At 41.1% G+C, this 15,740-nt stretch overlaps 1 protein-coding gene across 1 annotated transcript; it reads left to right on the forward strand.

Moving 5' to 3' along the window:
• The first annotated feature begins 2,098 nt into the window (after window positions 1–2,098).
• Window positions 2,099–3,517, forward strand: LOC145986940 (protein CFDP2-like). Its single transcript, XM_083121404.1, has one exon. It carries the CDS (start codon window positions 2,099–2,101, stop codon window positions 3,515–3,517), a length of 1,419 nt encoding a protein of 472 aa, XP_082977530.1.
• The last annotated feature ends 12,223 nt before the right edge of the window (window positions 3,518–15,740 follow it).

Genomic DNA, 15,740 nt, shown 5'->3' on the forward strand with positions numbered 1-15,740 from the left:
CTTCGTTTGTTTGACTTGATTGACTATGTGTGAAGTTTGGTTACACGTACTATGCCATAGGATGTACTGTTTTGTTCTTCTTGATCAGTGTTTTGTACTCACTGTTTAATTCCCACTTCACACTTTTCCCTCCCTTGGACTTGTTGTGCATTGTGATTGGTTTTTACACGTCGAGTTTGAATCTCCTGTATAGTACCCAGATTGTAGTAGGTGTTGGATCTGTTAAAAGTGAGGTTAAGGAAATTGTGTATTTTGTTGTTTGTATTCTTAGCATTCGAAGAATAAATGTTTGGTAACTTGGTGCTTCGAACCGCATTTACATCGTGTTTTTGAACGATGTTCAAACAAGTTAAGTGTGATTTAATGCGAAAATGTCCTGTACGCAATCGGAGAGATTGGGAGATTTTGTGTACTATAAAACCATGGTGGTTTTCTTATAAAGTCTTAGGTTTACCATCAATTTGTATGTAAATCCTGTGTTCTGAAATTGTTACATTATGTAACGCTGGCACGTATCCAAGGGGGGCGTTGGGGGCTCAAGCCCCACCCCCGAAAGTTTTCGGTTTAAACTAGATAAAATGAGGTTTTTGGTTTCTTGTGGTGTGAGATAAAATAATGTGACGATAATGTAAGGAGAGAAATAATTGGAGAATTATGACCCCACCAACCCTCCGTTGGGCACGTCGCTGGAGATAAATGAGTAAGCATTTGATCATATTGGGAGACGAAACTTAGATGTGTTGGAAACACATTAATTGTTTCACGATCCAGCTGTGTTCGAGAAGACTGCCTTTGTTTCTTGCCGATATATGACAAGAGTGCCAATGCTTAGGCCTTAATACGAACAATTTCGGCTTTTAGAGTTTCAAACATGGGAGGACAAGACACAGTAGTGGTGTTCAGGCTCGAATCAGAGAGAAATATTCGAGAACTGTCTGCGTCCAGTTCGCAGTCCACAGTTTGAATCTCTCGTTGTCGAGTGGATTGTCCATTCCGTGCGTGTGTAACAGCTTTGCAAAAACACTCAAAGACACCATAAATGTTTTAATGCCTCATGAGAAGAAATGGACAAACACACATACTGAGATGGTTCTGGCACACAATATTAATAAATGGAAACAGAGGAATCGAGTGGTAAAAAATATTCCGATTTCACGTTCTGATTAAAATGGCAGCCTTAAACAGTGGCTACGATTTAGGAGATTGTTCGAAACAAACTCCCTCCTTGATAATCTGCATAAGCACCTCACCTCGTCTCTTCATTTTTTTGCCTCTACACTATAAGCCTTGTCTACCAAGAGAAAGCAAACTTTCCTTGCACTCCCCCACCCCCCGTAACATAACATTAAAAGTAGTGTCTGCTGCCAAGTTCTTTTTCTGCTGGAACCTCAAAAGATATGCGCGTGGCAGCACACTCGGTCTTTGTTTTATCGTGATTTCATCATGCTATGTATGCAATTACGTCTATAACACATACTGTGAAGTTGTAGCGATTACTTTCACATAAATGTTTTAAGATTAGGTCACTTAGCATTCTTCTAATAATAAACCTAAATGCTCTCGTAGTTAGGTTAGGTTCCGTTAGCATTAAAATAATATCGCTAAATGCTTTCTAAAGAAAAAGGTTCTAAATTACATGTACATTCATTCCCACTAATCATAAACTTCCTGGGCTGGGCTACCTTCCCAGAGGCAAAGCTGCATGCCACCAGGCGCGTCCCCAGGTTGCGGATAGGGGAACGGCCAGCAGATATGTTGGCTAACTGGAAACAGTCGCGGACAAGCAGCAGCAGGATTAGAGGAGGCAGCGAGATGTGGGGCGGCATCTACATCTCTGTAAATACTGCAAGACTCCGAGGAAAATCCTGTGATGTGGCGAGGTAGAGCCGCCACTATAAAAGCTGAGCCCCTGCTGTCTTGCAGGGAGGGAAAGGATCCCCAAAGGCTAAGGGAAGGAACCCTGACAGAAAACCAAAGGGGCAGAGAGGGCTCCGAAGGCATAGTGAAGCCAGTCTCTCTAGGGGAGTAAACCTCAATCAAAAATCCTGGTCCTCCAAGTATGGGGGTTGGGGTGGGGCTGACAACCCCACACCGCAAAATGAGAAAGGTTTCGAAACCAGAAAAGGAGCCTCGAAATGGTAGCCACAAATGGAAACGACAAAGGCAACGGAAAATGGATATGAAGATTGGTACATGGAACGTCCGAACACTCTATAAACCAGGGGCAATAGGACGTTTAATACAAGAAATTAAGAAATATGACATCCAGATAACAGCCATACAAGAAACAAGATGGAAAGATAAAGGAATCACTGAACATAGGACTCATACAATTTGCTACAGTGGAAAAGAAGGAGGGGGAAAAGAATTTGGAGTGGCATTTATAATTGATAAGAAGATTAAAAACAATATCCTGGATTTTAAACCAATCAGTGAAAGAATATGCTCCTTAAGAATTAAGACCAGGCTTTTTAACCTAACCTTGATAAATGCCCACGCTCCAACAGAGGAAAAGGATGAGGTAACAAAGGATTTATTCTACCAACAGCTGGAAAAAGTCTATGATTCAACGCCTAATAATGATACAATAATAGTCTTAGGAGACATGAATGCCAAAATTGGAAAAGAGCAAGAATATAGAGGAACGATAGCTATGCATAGTCTGCACAATGAATCCAATGAGAATGGGATGAGATTAATGGAATTTGCAATAAGTAAGAACATGATAATTAGCTCCACTATTTTCCCACATAAAGATGTACACAAAAGAACATGGATATCACCGGATTGTCAAACATTTAATCAAATTGACCATGTCCTAATAGATAAAATATTCGCCACAAGCATATTAGATGTAAGAACTATGCGAGGAGCACATTGTGGATCGGATCATCATCTAGTAACAATCAAATATAGATGCAGAATGAACAAAAATAAACTAAGTAAAAATAGTAGGCAGGACAAATACAAGACTGGGGGATTATATCAAGAAGAAAAACTAACTGAATACAGAGGAGTTATAAAGGAAAAAATGCAAAGAAACCCAATAATACCAGGAGACTCTATAGAAGAAATGTGGGAAAAAGTGAGGGAGAATGTAACAACAACAGCGAGAGAAATCCTAGGATATCAAGAGAAACCAAAACAACAGGAATGGTTTGATACTGAATGTAAGGAAGTGATTGAATTTAGGAATAGAAAATACATGGAATACCAGGATAGACCAACTAGAGGAAGAGAAGAAGTGTATAAAGAAGCAAGAAGGGCAGCGGATAAAATTTGTAGAAAGAAGAAACGGAAATATATAAATGATAACCTGAGACAGATAGAAGAAGAATTTAAGGCAAATAATATAAAACAAGCTTTTAGAAAAGTTAGATCCTTCAAAGAAGGATACCAACCAAGAACAGATCTAATCCGCAAAAGTGAGGGAGAAATAGTAAGTGAAAAACAGGAGATTATGCAAGTATGGAAAGACTATTTTGAACAGCTACTAAACCCACCCCTGAACGTATAAGATAATGTAATAGAAATACAGATAAATAGAGAACAGAAAGGTAATATAGAAGTTCAAATCGAACCACCAACAGAAGAAGAACTTAAGAAAGTAATGGACAGACAGAAAAGGAATAAGGCACCGGGAAGAGATGGCATACCCAGTGAACTACTCAAAAAAGGAGGACCGGAATTAATAAAGGCAATATACCAGTTGATATATAAAATCTGGGAAGAAGAACATATGCCGGAAGAATGGAAGAATAGTATTATATGCCCTATATATAAGAAAGGGATAAGCTAAAATGTAACAACTACAGAGGTATATCACTTCTGTCAACAGCATAAAAAAAATATTATCAGGACTTCTTAAAGAGAGATTGGAACCCTTGGCGGAAAAATGTATAGGAGAATACCAAGCAGGTTTTCGTATAGGAAGATCAACAACAGACCAGATTTACACATTAAGACAGATTACTGAGAGATGCTGGGAATACAATATGGATATACCGTATATATGATTTTTATCGATTTTAAACAGGCATATGATAGTGTACTGAGAGGGCAATTGGAAAACATGCTACGGACATTTAAAATACCAGAAAAACTGATTAAACGGATTAGTCAGACAATGACAGGAACCAAAAGCCAAATTAATACAGAACGAACTCACAGAGAACATAGTAGTGAACCAGGGATTGAAACAAGGTGACGGACTTGCTCCTTTACTTTTCAATATGGTTTTAGAATATATAATAAGACAAACTAACATAGACAGAAATGGCACTATAGTATATAAGACCACTCAGATAATGGCTTACGCAGACGATGTAATTATCATTTCAAGAACAATTGCTGGAGCAGAAGAAACATATACTCAATTTAAAAATGCAGCTAAAACAGTTGGCCTACAAATAAACTTAAATAAAACAAAAATGATGATCCAGAGTCGAAAGACCAAGGTATATGATGCAAGAAAAACAATATCAGTAGGTAATGACGATATTGACCTAGTAGAAGAATTTGTATATTTGGGAGCAAAAATACATAAAGATGGAAATGAAAGCTATGAAATCAAAAGTAGAATAAATCAGGGAAACAAAGTTTATTTTTCCCTATTGCCGATATTCAAAACCAGGGAAGTACACAGAGTAACTAAGGTTAAACTATATAAATCTATAATCAGACCAACATTGTACTATGGAAGCGAGAGCTGGACGTTCAATAAGAAATCCGAGATGGACCTGGATGCTTTTGAAAGGAAAATTATGAGAAGAATATGGGGACCAGTAAGAGACAGAGATGGATGGAGACTACGATATAACAATGAAATGTACCATCTATACAAAGAATTATGTATATCCCACTTTATTAAATTTAAAAGACTAGAGTGGGCAGGACATGTCCAAAGAATGGATGCACATCGCATACCCAAGATAGTGGCTTATAGTACAATAGGAGGTAGAAGATCTGTAGGGAAACCCAGGAGAAGATGGATGGAGGCAGTGGAGGAAGATGTGAAAGGAATGTTAGGAATGAGAAATTGGAGGAGGAACGCATTGGACAGAGAAGCATGAAGAGGCTCTATTATGGAGGCCAGGGCTCGATATCGGGCTGCAGTGCCATAGGAGAAGAAGAATCATAAACTTGCATTTTTCTCGTCTTCATCTGTTCTTAAGATTTGTAACATCCTTTTAGCAGACGAATTACGTGGCAGTAGCAAATTTGACACTTATTCTTACTGCTGACACGTACGTGGCAGCAGACTCGGCCAACATTAAATCGTCTTCCCTTGAAAAGGGAGCCCGCAGTGTTTTTTTCTCGGGGGGGAGAGGGTGGTAGCAGTGCTAAAAGTGGGTGGAACGTGAAGGATGCTATCCCCTAGCTACGAAAATTCTCAGAAAGAATTGCGTACGCAATTCTACGATTCAGTTCGAAACAAACTCCCTCCAGAATAATCTGGATAAGCACCTCACCCACTACATTTTCTACATGCTGATCAACCCAAGTATTCCTCCACCTTTGGGCGAAGCACCCCCTAGCTAGGAATTTCAACTTCCAACACTGGGGGCAGAGTAAGATTTTATATCTTACCCTTCAGTCATAAAAACTCATATTTTATCCTATATTATTTTCTTTACAAATCATATAATAAAAATTGAATTAGAAATACCTTGGCGTTGTTGTCAAGTTCAGACTTAACTGCACTATTTAAATAGAAACTAGATTTTACTTGCTTTATTTTCTTCATGAAAAGCTTTCATGTCTTCCCTGATAGTTTTTCACGCTACAATTTCACGATTGAAATTATGTAAGAACGGCCCATGCATGAGGCCGAAACACGCCTGCTTAAATAAAGACCAGACCATTATATCTTTGTGAAATTTCTCTTGGTATCTCGGGGATTCATGTTGCCCCTACCACCCGCCTAACAACATACAACATGTAAACAACAGATAATACATAGATCATTGTTGAGATAGAGGAGTATAAGGAGTGGCCTTCTGCGAAGACACCACAATGTCAACCTCACTTTCACACAGACACCTTGATAAGTGCTTCTTGCAGGCCAACGATGCTCTGGCACCTAGGCCCACAGCCAGTATATTCCTCTGTGGAGTCCTTGTTCGTCTTGTTGCGTGTTCTGAGCGCCCCTTTACACACTGTGCGAATTAAACTTTTTGCTATGGGGGGATGCCCACTTAGTGGTTTACTTGTGATTACATTTTGGGGGGTAGTTTTTCTTGCGGGAGGAGGGGGTTGGTAAATTTGTATACATGTTAGCAGTCAGTAAACTAAACTCTTAGCTTGCAGTTGTAAGTACCTTAGAGCATTGGTTCTAACCTAGGTCATTAAATCTTATGGTAACATTTACACATAACGAAGTTTGGACTAACCGGAGTGCAATCACACGTTTATTTTGACAAAATCCTGTTTTCCTGCTGACTGCTTCGGGGAGGAGGTTATGGTGATGTGGTTAGCACAGCTCCTCGCTACGGCGCCAGGTGTCTCGGGTTGAAATCCTGGCCTAGACATTGGTGTCATTTGTTATTTCATCATATCATCCTCTTCTTCGCGATTAGCCAAAGGTGACAGAAAAGCGAATTAAAATAAACCAAATCAATCAATCAATTATCGAGATATTTTAGAATGAGTAATCTTGAATTTCAGTCTGTCCATTATTTGTCTCAGTCAGTTTATAAATACTGTCAATGCTTCTTACAACATCGCAAGTATCATTAATGTTTTGGATTTTGCTCAGACAAGACTCCCAAATTGTTGTTTTCAAGTCGTCTCTCTTAACGAGGAACGCTAGTGGCAACCCTGCTACGCACCCCTGGTAGTTATGTCAGAGCAAGCGTTTGCTGTGTTGGGTTGTATACGTACAGGATAGATTTTGAGCGCTTATAGCGCAGAAACTAAGCGCTTTCGAGGTAAACTTTATAGGGAAAAGTTACTTGTTTTCATGATATCTACCAGCACCCAAGCGTTGTTGAAAGAGTTTTGCGACACCCTGTATAGTAAATTGCTATGTAATAAAAACTTACGTGTTCGAGTTCCGTATTTAAGGTAATTTTTGAAAATGTAACGTACAGGAGGATTGGGAAAGAGAAAGATTGGAATTCGTATTAAATAAGCTTACAAACTTTGAAAACGCAATTCTCGTTTGTAATGTGCAGAAATTTTAAAGTTTCGATAAATATGGTAAATATTTGGCTGCACAAGTTACCGTGATCATAGGTTGGAGTTTTTTAAAAGCATTTTTCTCACTAAAGATTTTGCGTGCACACGTTCAGGCAAAGAGTGTAAGTGTACAAACATGCAACGAACTTAAAAAGTCTACTCTAACTTACTTGAAACGCCTGCTAAGAATACCAAACATAAATGACCTAACCTACTAATTCAAGCCTATGGAAAGGGATTTACGATCACACGAAAAATGAAACTGGTGGAGAATATTAATTAAAGCAACTTATTTGAATAAATCCAAAGCAAGAAGCAAAAGAACACAGGAGACCTCATGTACGTACTGTAAACCAGGAGAATATTGTGATTGTTAAAGCATTTTTTGTTCTGAAATCCCTTTAATATTCCTTATCGGTAGGGACATAGACGTGTGCCGAAATTATGTCAGGTAAAATAGATGTATGTATAATGAAAATATAATCACACTGTAATCTAAACTTGGACAAAATTTCGAATTCGAGAGTATAATTAATCCATTCAGGATTTTTATATTTTTTGTTGTTTCAAGTCCACTTTATGCACATATGGGCTGATCGGGACTGGATCTAGAATTTAAAGTTGGATCCCAACCACTTGTTACATTTTGAACAAGTTAGGATAAAATATCTCGCTTTGTTACTCTTACATGCAGAGCATTAATGAAAATAAAGCAATAGGTTACACGAAATGCAATGACTGATTGTGCAAAGGTATGAATCATTATTCTTTAAACAGTAAATTTTCACTTTAATACCTTGTCTACAGATTTTCCTTCTTAAATTTCCATACACCTTAAATGCTACTTTGAGGTAAAAAAAAATTAAATAGTTCATTAATAATATCACAATAATGAAAAATATTTTGCTGTTTTTGATAGAGATATTCTAAGGGATAAAATAATATCCATTGTTTATATTGAGTAAAAAGGTTCAAAATTATCCACAATATATTTGTGAAATACCGTAGGTTATTCAAATTTAATGAAGTCGTAAAACTTCCGGCTCCGGGGTATCATTCTTCACCTCGATTTCGGGCACATTTCAAATATTTTCGTGAAAACATTTAGTTCCTCATAACAAACAGTCTTTGTAAATAGCGCGGAAGGTAATTTTTTAGATCTACGTGCTACGAAACTTACGTCTTTTTTTGTATTAACATTCCTTACATAACGTCAAACAGGTTTTTCAGGGCTTCTATGATGGCGGATGATGGATTCATGTCACAGGCGCAAGTCTGAAGATTTTGGATCATGGATTCATGTCACAGGCGCACGTCTGATTTTTTTCTTTTTCTTCTTATGATTGACTTGTGCAATGGGAACATTTGCGATTACGATATGTTATTTGTGTGATATATTGGACATTTCAGACATTGGATTTCATTTATGCGACTTCAGAAATTGGAATTAATTATTTGTTTTTGGCAACTGCAGGCCTTAAAGGGGAGGGTTGTATTTTCTAAATGACTTGTGGGATGGGATAATTTGCGACTTCTTATTTTTATGATGGGACGGGAGTGGAGGGTGGTATTCTGTGGAAAAGGAAAACAAGGACTTTTAACATAGGAGTTGCTTCATTTTTGGACTTTCAAATTTAACTTCGACCCACAATTCAGTGCCTGGCCTTGGTAAAAAGAGGTAAGTTACCTTCTTAGGTTTAATTTTAGCCTTAATTTTTGGTATCTTCATTTGTCAATGCGGAACACAGTAAGAAATAGTGTTGGGGGCAGGTGACTTCGGCCAATTTGTAACATGCCTTTAAAAGGGACTCTATAGATAAAGGCGGGGCCGCGGTAGCGGTAGGGGGCGGTAGGTCAATTACCCCAGGGGCGGAGCCCGGAATCGGTGGAAAATTTGGACTCAACAATTTCAAACGACAATATCTCAACTTCAAACGGTTGTACATTCGTAAATACTTGTTTCCGAGCTCCAAATTTTTGTTCTTCATAATTAGCATCACATAATCTTCATTAAAAAAAAAAAAAAACCTTCCGAAATCGAGGGTGTAGAATGGACACCGGACCCAAACATCCTTGTTGGGCATTATATTTATTTGACGTAACGTTTACTATAATGCTATACAGCTGGAACATAATAGGCCTATGCTATTGAAGAAGGAAATGAATATGCTTTATGGCTAGAAAATAAATACGTGTCCTATACACATCTAACTACATAAAAATCCCAATATTTTTCTTTCGTGTTAAATAAAGGAATATTAATACTAATATGGTCGACATCCATGTAATCAACATGTTCAATTAGCTAGGTTCGTACTTCGCACTGGTTGAACTCAAACATTTTTGCACTAACATGTAACTGAGATTTGTATTACATACAACGCACAAATTTACTTGATCAGGATATAATATTTTTTTAATTTGCGATTATAATTATTAATCTTACTATGAAATAAATAAATTTATACGACCTGTTTTTCGAATTACTTGTTCATTCAAATATAGGTATGTATTTCCGTAAAACATAGGATCACTCGTTTGACCTCACCAGCCTTTTTAGCATCGCAGATTGAGGCCTGTAGTATTTCGAAGGCCCGTTTATTGCTTATAAAGAAGAAAGCATCTTACATCAGGAAATGCTCATTGTGTAGGCCTACTCAATTTCGTGTGTTCAGTTCTAGCATGGTATCCTATCTGCATAGTGCAACATTAGCGCATAGATTTGGAATTCGTTTCATGAATAAAAACACCTCTTACCGTGTCGTTTCGTCATCACGAGTAAACAACGAACTGACCAAACCTCTATACTTCTAATAACCTTGCCATATTGTACTATGTATATTAGTATATAAGGGAAATATGTAATTAAATTGTTGTCCAAAAGGTAATTCCGTCACAAATTGATTGGAGTCTATGACAGTTTTAAGAATTGACTTGGGAAAATTTTTAACATACTTTGTTTCTTGTTAGGATCTTGTCTTTCATTTTGTTTTAGATAAGGGACTTATCCCCATATTGCGTGACAGGCACAAGTAGCCTGCGTGCTGACGTGCCCGTAATTTTAAGATCGATCAATCAACTGTCAAGATAGAATCATCCAGGTTGGTTGCCAACCAACTTTTCCTAGAAATGCGTCATAAATATAATATATATTAGCAAGGTCGTTACAAAATATAGACATAATATGAAATGCACCAAATACAAAGAATGTTAATGCCGTTCTATTTTTTTTCTGATTATTATATGCCATAATTGAATTCCCGATAGGTTCCCGTCAATATTTCTGCACTGCACCCAACACATAATTTTCTCCCATACAAATTGTAGAATGAAACTTCACATTATAAAGCTGGGACTTAAACTTACCTGATATAAATACCACTTTTTCTCTCCTTGACTCAACAAGTCATCTGCTTTCATTCCAGTCATCATATTCTTCACCATATGAATTCTGTTTTCTTTACCTGATTCGTCGTCCCATATTTTCTTATTCTCCACAATTCTTTCGAATATTTTAATGGATAGAACCTCATGCTACAACAATAAAAACATTTTTCTTCCCAAATTAATTAGCTACAGCCCAGGCAAGAGAGATCGACATGAATAGAAAAGGTAGAAGAGAATGTACTCACAATTACACACATTATATATTATATATTTTATATATATATATATATATATATAGTGTGTGTGTGTGTGTGTGTGCCTATTAGCTCAGTGAAAACAAGCAGTTGGTTTTGCGCTCCGATAAAAATGAGGGAAAGATGTGGATATGTCCCAAGTTTTTGGTAACACCCTGTGCAAATTATACACTTGCTTTTAGAACCTTAGATATTCTATGAACCCGTTGAAGATGAAATATCTTTTTCCTAGTCATTAAAGGTAATGTAAGATTCTATCTTGTACTGTCCAGTGTATTTCATACAATGAACACATATACAGGGTGATTCTAAAGGTATAGTACAAACGAAAACCACAGATACCTCCCATGAAATAGAGACGAAAGTTCCCCTTCCACTTTGCCGAGAGATGCCTCCGTGAGGAGCTAGACAACACCGAAAACGTGTGAAAATGAACTTCACACCTCTGTACAGCCAGTACCAGTGAAGATAGAAAGGCGGAACAAACGAAGTCAAAAGGAACACCAAAGTCGCCCATCCGAAAAACACTAGGCGGCAGCTGCGCAACGCATGCGCATGGGGTTCCACAAAGGAAATAGGAGTGTCCCGCAAGACAAGTGAAGGGAAAGGGTAGCGATCGACAACGGTAGGGAGAAAAGAAGCTATGAAGCATGAAGTAACAATTGCACAGCGGGAAACAAACACCATGACTGAAGCAGTGCAGTCAAGAAAAGTAGTGCGGGGTTGCAGAACCACGGGAGGACGACGTAGGATGTAAAAACACACCGAGAATGCAAGCAAAGTGGTCCGTGACACTCGACAGGCAACAGACGCGTACATGGTTCGAGGCAGAAATGGCGGCGCTGGCGGTGCAGCGCAAGGGGAGTCCCCAAAACACAGTGGGGAGACACCGCAGCAAGAACAAAGCACGGTGCAACAAAAGAGAAAGAGGACCGGACGGGGAATGGTACCTGCCAAGGAGACAACAAATGCGGGACGAGGGATTCCCCGTAGCAGCACCGAGGGGATGTCACACAGAGGTCGTGCGCCAGCAGGACAAACACAGCAACACAGCAACTGGCACAGGAGGTTATTGCTAATGAAAGGTGCACGTACAGATAGGACCACGTACCCCGTACTGACGTTTTTACAAACGTCTTAATGGGGCCCAATCAGCCTCTTAGAAATGAAGCCGGAGGCACATCGCTGGGTGGGAGCGGACGAAAGGCTGCTGGAGTGTCGTACGGACCCCACCACTCCGTACGGTGGACGACACTAATGGACGATGTCGGAATGTTTCCATCCCGATCACCAGGTCCACCGTTCCCAGACCTGACGCGGCTGCTTGCTTCCGAGCGCAACCCCAGCCGAACAACTCGAGTCCCTCCTTGGCCGCAGCCTTCCGCTCCGAAACCAAGCGTGGCCTCATACCACCGCAGCCGCACACTGCCGCGTGGGTGTGAGACCGGGCCGAGCAAGGCTGGACAGATAAACTGCGTGGGACAATCGTGTAATGAAGCTATGTGGGGGTATGCACGTCTGTTCAACTGCTGGGTTACCCCACATTGGTGTACACAAACACCACACGATCGTACGTAGTGCTCCCCGTCGGCTCGAGCAAGACGGACGAAGTACGTGTTGTGGTGAATGGGGCAAGAATGAAGGACGCTACATGTGTTCCACGATGACAAGGCCCCATAGTACATGGCCCCACCTGACGGCAGTGGTCAGGTAGTGAAGAGCACAGGCACGGGTGGCTCAGGAACGTCAGCTGATTGTACCACAGCGCCGTGCTGACGTGTGGGCTGATTGGAAGTGCAGCGTCAGGGAGCGTGTCAGTGAAAGAGCCGGTGCGGTGATGGTGTGCTTGACGTACGACAATTGAGTACGTTGTTTCGAAGCCGTTGTGACCAGTGTGTGTGTGTGTGCCACCTGTGCACTGCAGTACAGTATTCCATAATTGGCACTATCCTCACCGTACCATGGAACGCTACACATTTGTAGAACTGAGGGACATGCATTTTGTCTACGGCCTTGCAGATGGCAATGGCCGAGCAGCTGCACGCCTTTATCGCGGACGGTATCCGGAGAGGCGACAACCCGACAGCAGGTTGTTTTCGAACGTGCACCGTACCCTTGGTGAATCGGGTGTGTTACGTGCAGGCCATCATGTCGGTCACCCAAGACATGTGCGCACCGCGGCGGTCGAGGAGGACGTACTTGCTCGCGTGGACGACACACCGTCCACTAGCACCCGTAGCATTGCACGTGCAGTGGGAGTATCACAGTCGACAGTGTGGCGTGTCCTTCATGATGATCTGCTGTATCCCTATCATCCACAGCGAGTCCACGCGTTGCAGGCTGGGGATTACCCACGACGTGTGGAATTCTGTCAACGACTGTTGCAGTTTTGTACCGACGATCCCCGTTTTTTGCGCCATGTGCTTTTCACGGACGAGGCAACATTCACCCGTGAGGGCATCTTCAATTGCCGAAACAGCCATGTGTGGCATTATGAAAATCCACATGCAGCAGTCGAGGTGCACCATCAGACCCAGTTTGCAGTGAATATCTGGGCAGGTATCATCGATGAACAGATTATCGGTCCATTCCTGCTGCCACCACGTTTAAATGGCCGCCTCTATCGCACCTTTCTTGCATCAGTCCTTCCAGAGCTGCTAGCAGATGTACCCCTAAACGTGCGACATCGTATGTGGTTTCAATTGGATGGAGCGCCTGCACATTTTGATGGCACAGTGCGAACCCTTTTGCACCGTACCTACCCACAGCGCTGGATCGGCAGAGAGGGCCCCGTCCCCTGGCCCGCCCGTTCGCCTGACCTCACACCAATGGATTTCTTCTTGTGGGGCCATGTGAAAACACTCGTCTACGAGACCCCGGTGCCTGACAAGGAAACATTGGTAGCGCGGATACTTGCAGCATCGGCCGAGGTGTGTACCATGCCAGAGATTTTTGATAGGGTTCGCCAGAATTTCATCCGACGCTGCAATGCCTGCATTGAATGTGGTGGTCGTCAATTTGAGCAACTTTTGTAACAACGTCAGTCCGGGGTACGACTACGTACTATTCCTATCTGTAAGTGCACCTTTGCGTGGCAATAAACCTCCTGTGCCCGTAGTTGCTGTGTTTGTCCTGCTGGCGCACGACCTCTGTGTGACATCCCCTCGGTGCTGCTACGGGGAATCCCTCGTCCCGCATTTGTTGTCTCCTTGACAGGTACCATTCCCCGTCCGGTCCTCTTTCTCTTTTGTTGAACCGTGCTTTGTTCTTGCTGCGGTGTCTCCCCACTGTGTTTGGGGACTCCCCACGCGCTGCATGTGTTTGTTTCCCGCTGTGCAATTGTTACTTCATGCTTCATAGCTTCTTTTCTCCCTACCGTTGTCGATCGCTACCCTTTCCCTTCACTTGTCTTGCGGGACACACCTATTTCCTTTGTGGAACCCCATGCGCATGCGTTGCGCAGCTGCCGCCTAGTGTTTTTCGGATGGGCGACTTTGGTGTTCCTTTTGACTTCGTTTGTTCCGCCTTTCTATCTTCACTGGTACTGGCTGTACAGAGGTGTGAAGTTCATTTTCACACGTTTTCGGCGTTGTCTAGCTCCTCACGGAGGCATCTCTCGGCAAAGTGGAAGGGGAACTTTCGTCTCTATTTCATGGGAGGTATCTGTGGTTTTCGTTTGTACTATACCTTTAGAATCACCCTGTATATTTTGCTATCAATTCATATTAAAAAATGGTCACTGAGAGTTGATATTCGGAGGATATGCTCTACTCTTCCACTTCCTCCTTTTGTGGTATTTTGCGGTAGCAGAAATTGACTTGTCTCCCCAAATCTTTCTATCTAAAAATAAAAGAGATAAAAAAAACTACATGGTACAGTACAAGGCAAAGGAAACACAATAATGATGTAAGTCAATGCGATTACACTAGTAGATATGATACAACATTTAACACATCACCTGTAAGTAATTATTATTTTTCTAGGCATATATGTATAGGTACAGTCATCGGCAATAAAAATGAGACACCTAGATCCTGAAAGGATCCCTGCAAGGCATGTTATGTGTGTTGCATAACTCTTACCGACGGTGGCAGAATTTGAAATCGAAAATTCGCTGTGAAAATTTACTCATCGCCGCAGAGATAGGCAACACACATAATGCCTTGCAGGAAAGCGAGTATTTTAGGATTTTGGTGTCCCATTGTTATTGCCGGTGACTGTACATACTACCTACACTATTTTACATGGTAAATGATGTCACTGTAACAAATGTTATCCCTTTTCGATAACCCATCGCTGGTCGAAACCTTTTTTTTTAAATAACACCCGGGACATTGGCTACTAGTAACGTCACCACTAATCTAGAGGAATAATCGCTGACCTCTCCCCTCTCCTCCAAATGGCTAAATTTAACAAGAGTGGTAAATTAATACGCCAACACTAACCTTGAATCCTTCTCCAACTATTCTCTCCCACAGGTGAGAGAATGGTCCAAGGCCCAAGTCGTGGCATAGTCCTGCAATCTGCAGACATTATATTTCTTCATCGGTGATTTTATGCTCTGGATCTGAATTTGCGTTCAAAGCCGCTGCCATCTTTCCGGCTAGGTAACATGTCCTGGAACGATTGTATGCAGAATAGAGCATCAGAGCCAGCAGGTGTTAAATACGGATACCAGTGGCGGCGATGGGTTTCCAAAACTAGGTGTGCAAGATGCCAAAACTAGAGGGGCAAGGACAGTTTACTTTCCATTGGTGTATAAGGTATAGCATAGTTCTGGGGCAAAAGTAGCAAAAAGTGGGGGACAAACGCCCCCACGCTCTTTTCCCTCAATCGCTGCCACTGGCGCCTCACCATGGCAATGATTACTTTAACTAATTTGTGGTGTAAAAAATGTTAAAGTACATTTAAAAGAAACAA

The sequence above is a fragment of the Lepisma saccharinum genome, chromosome 4 (assembly GCF_977018435.1).
Source record: "Lepisma saccharinum chromosome 4, izLepSacc3.1, whole genome shotgun sequence".
Classification (NCBI taxonomy): domain Eukaryota; kingdom Metazoa; phylum Arthropoda; class Insecta; order Zygentoma; family Lepismatidae; genus Lepisma; species Lepisma saccharinum.

Coding starts and splice junctions, on each gene's coding strand:
- LOC145986940 (XM_083121404.1), top strand. CDS start 2,099: ATGAGAAAGGTTTCGAAACCAGAAAAGGAGCCTCGAAATGGTAGCCAC.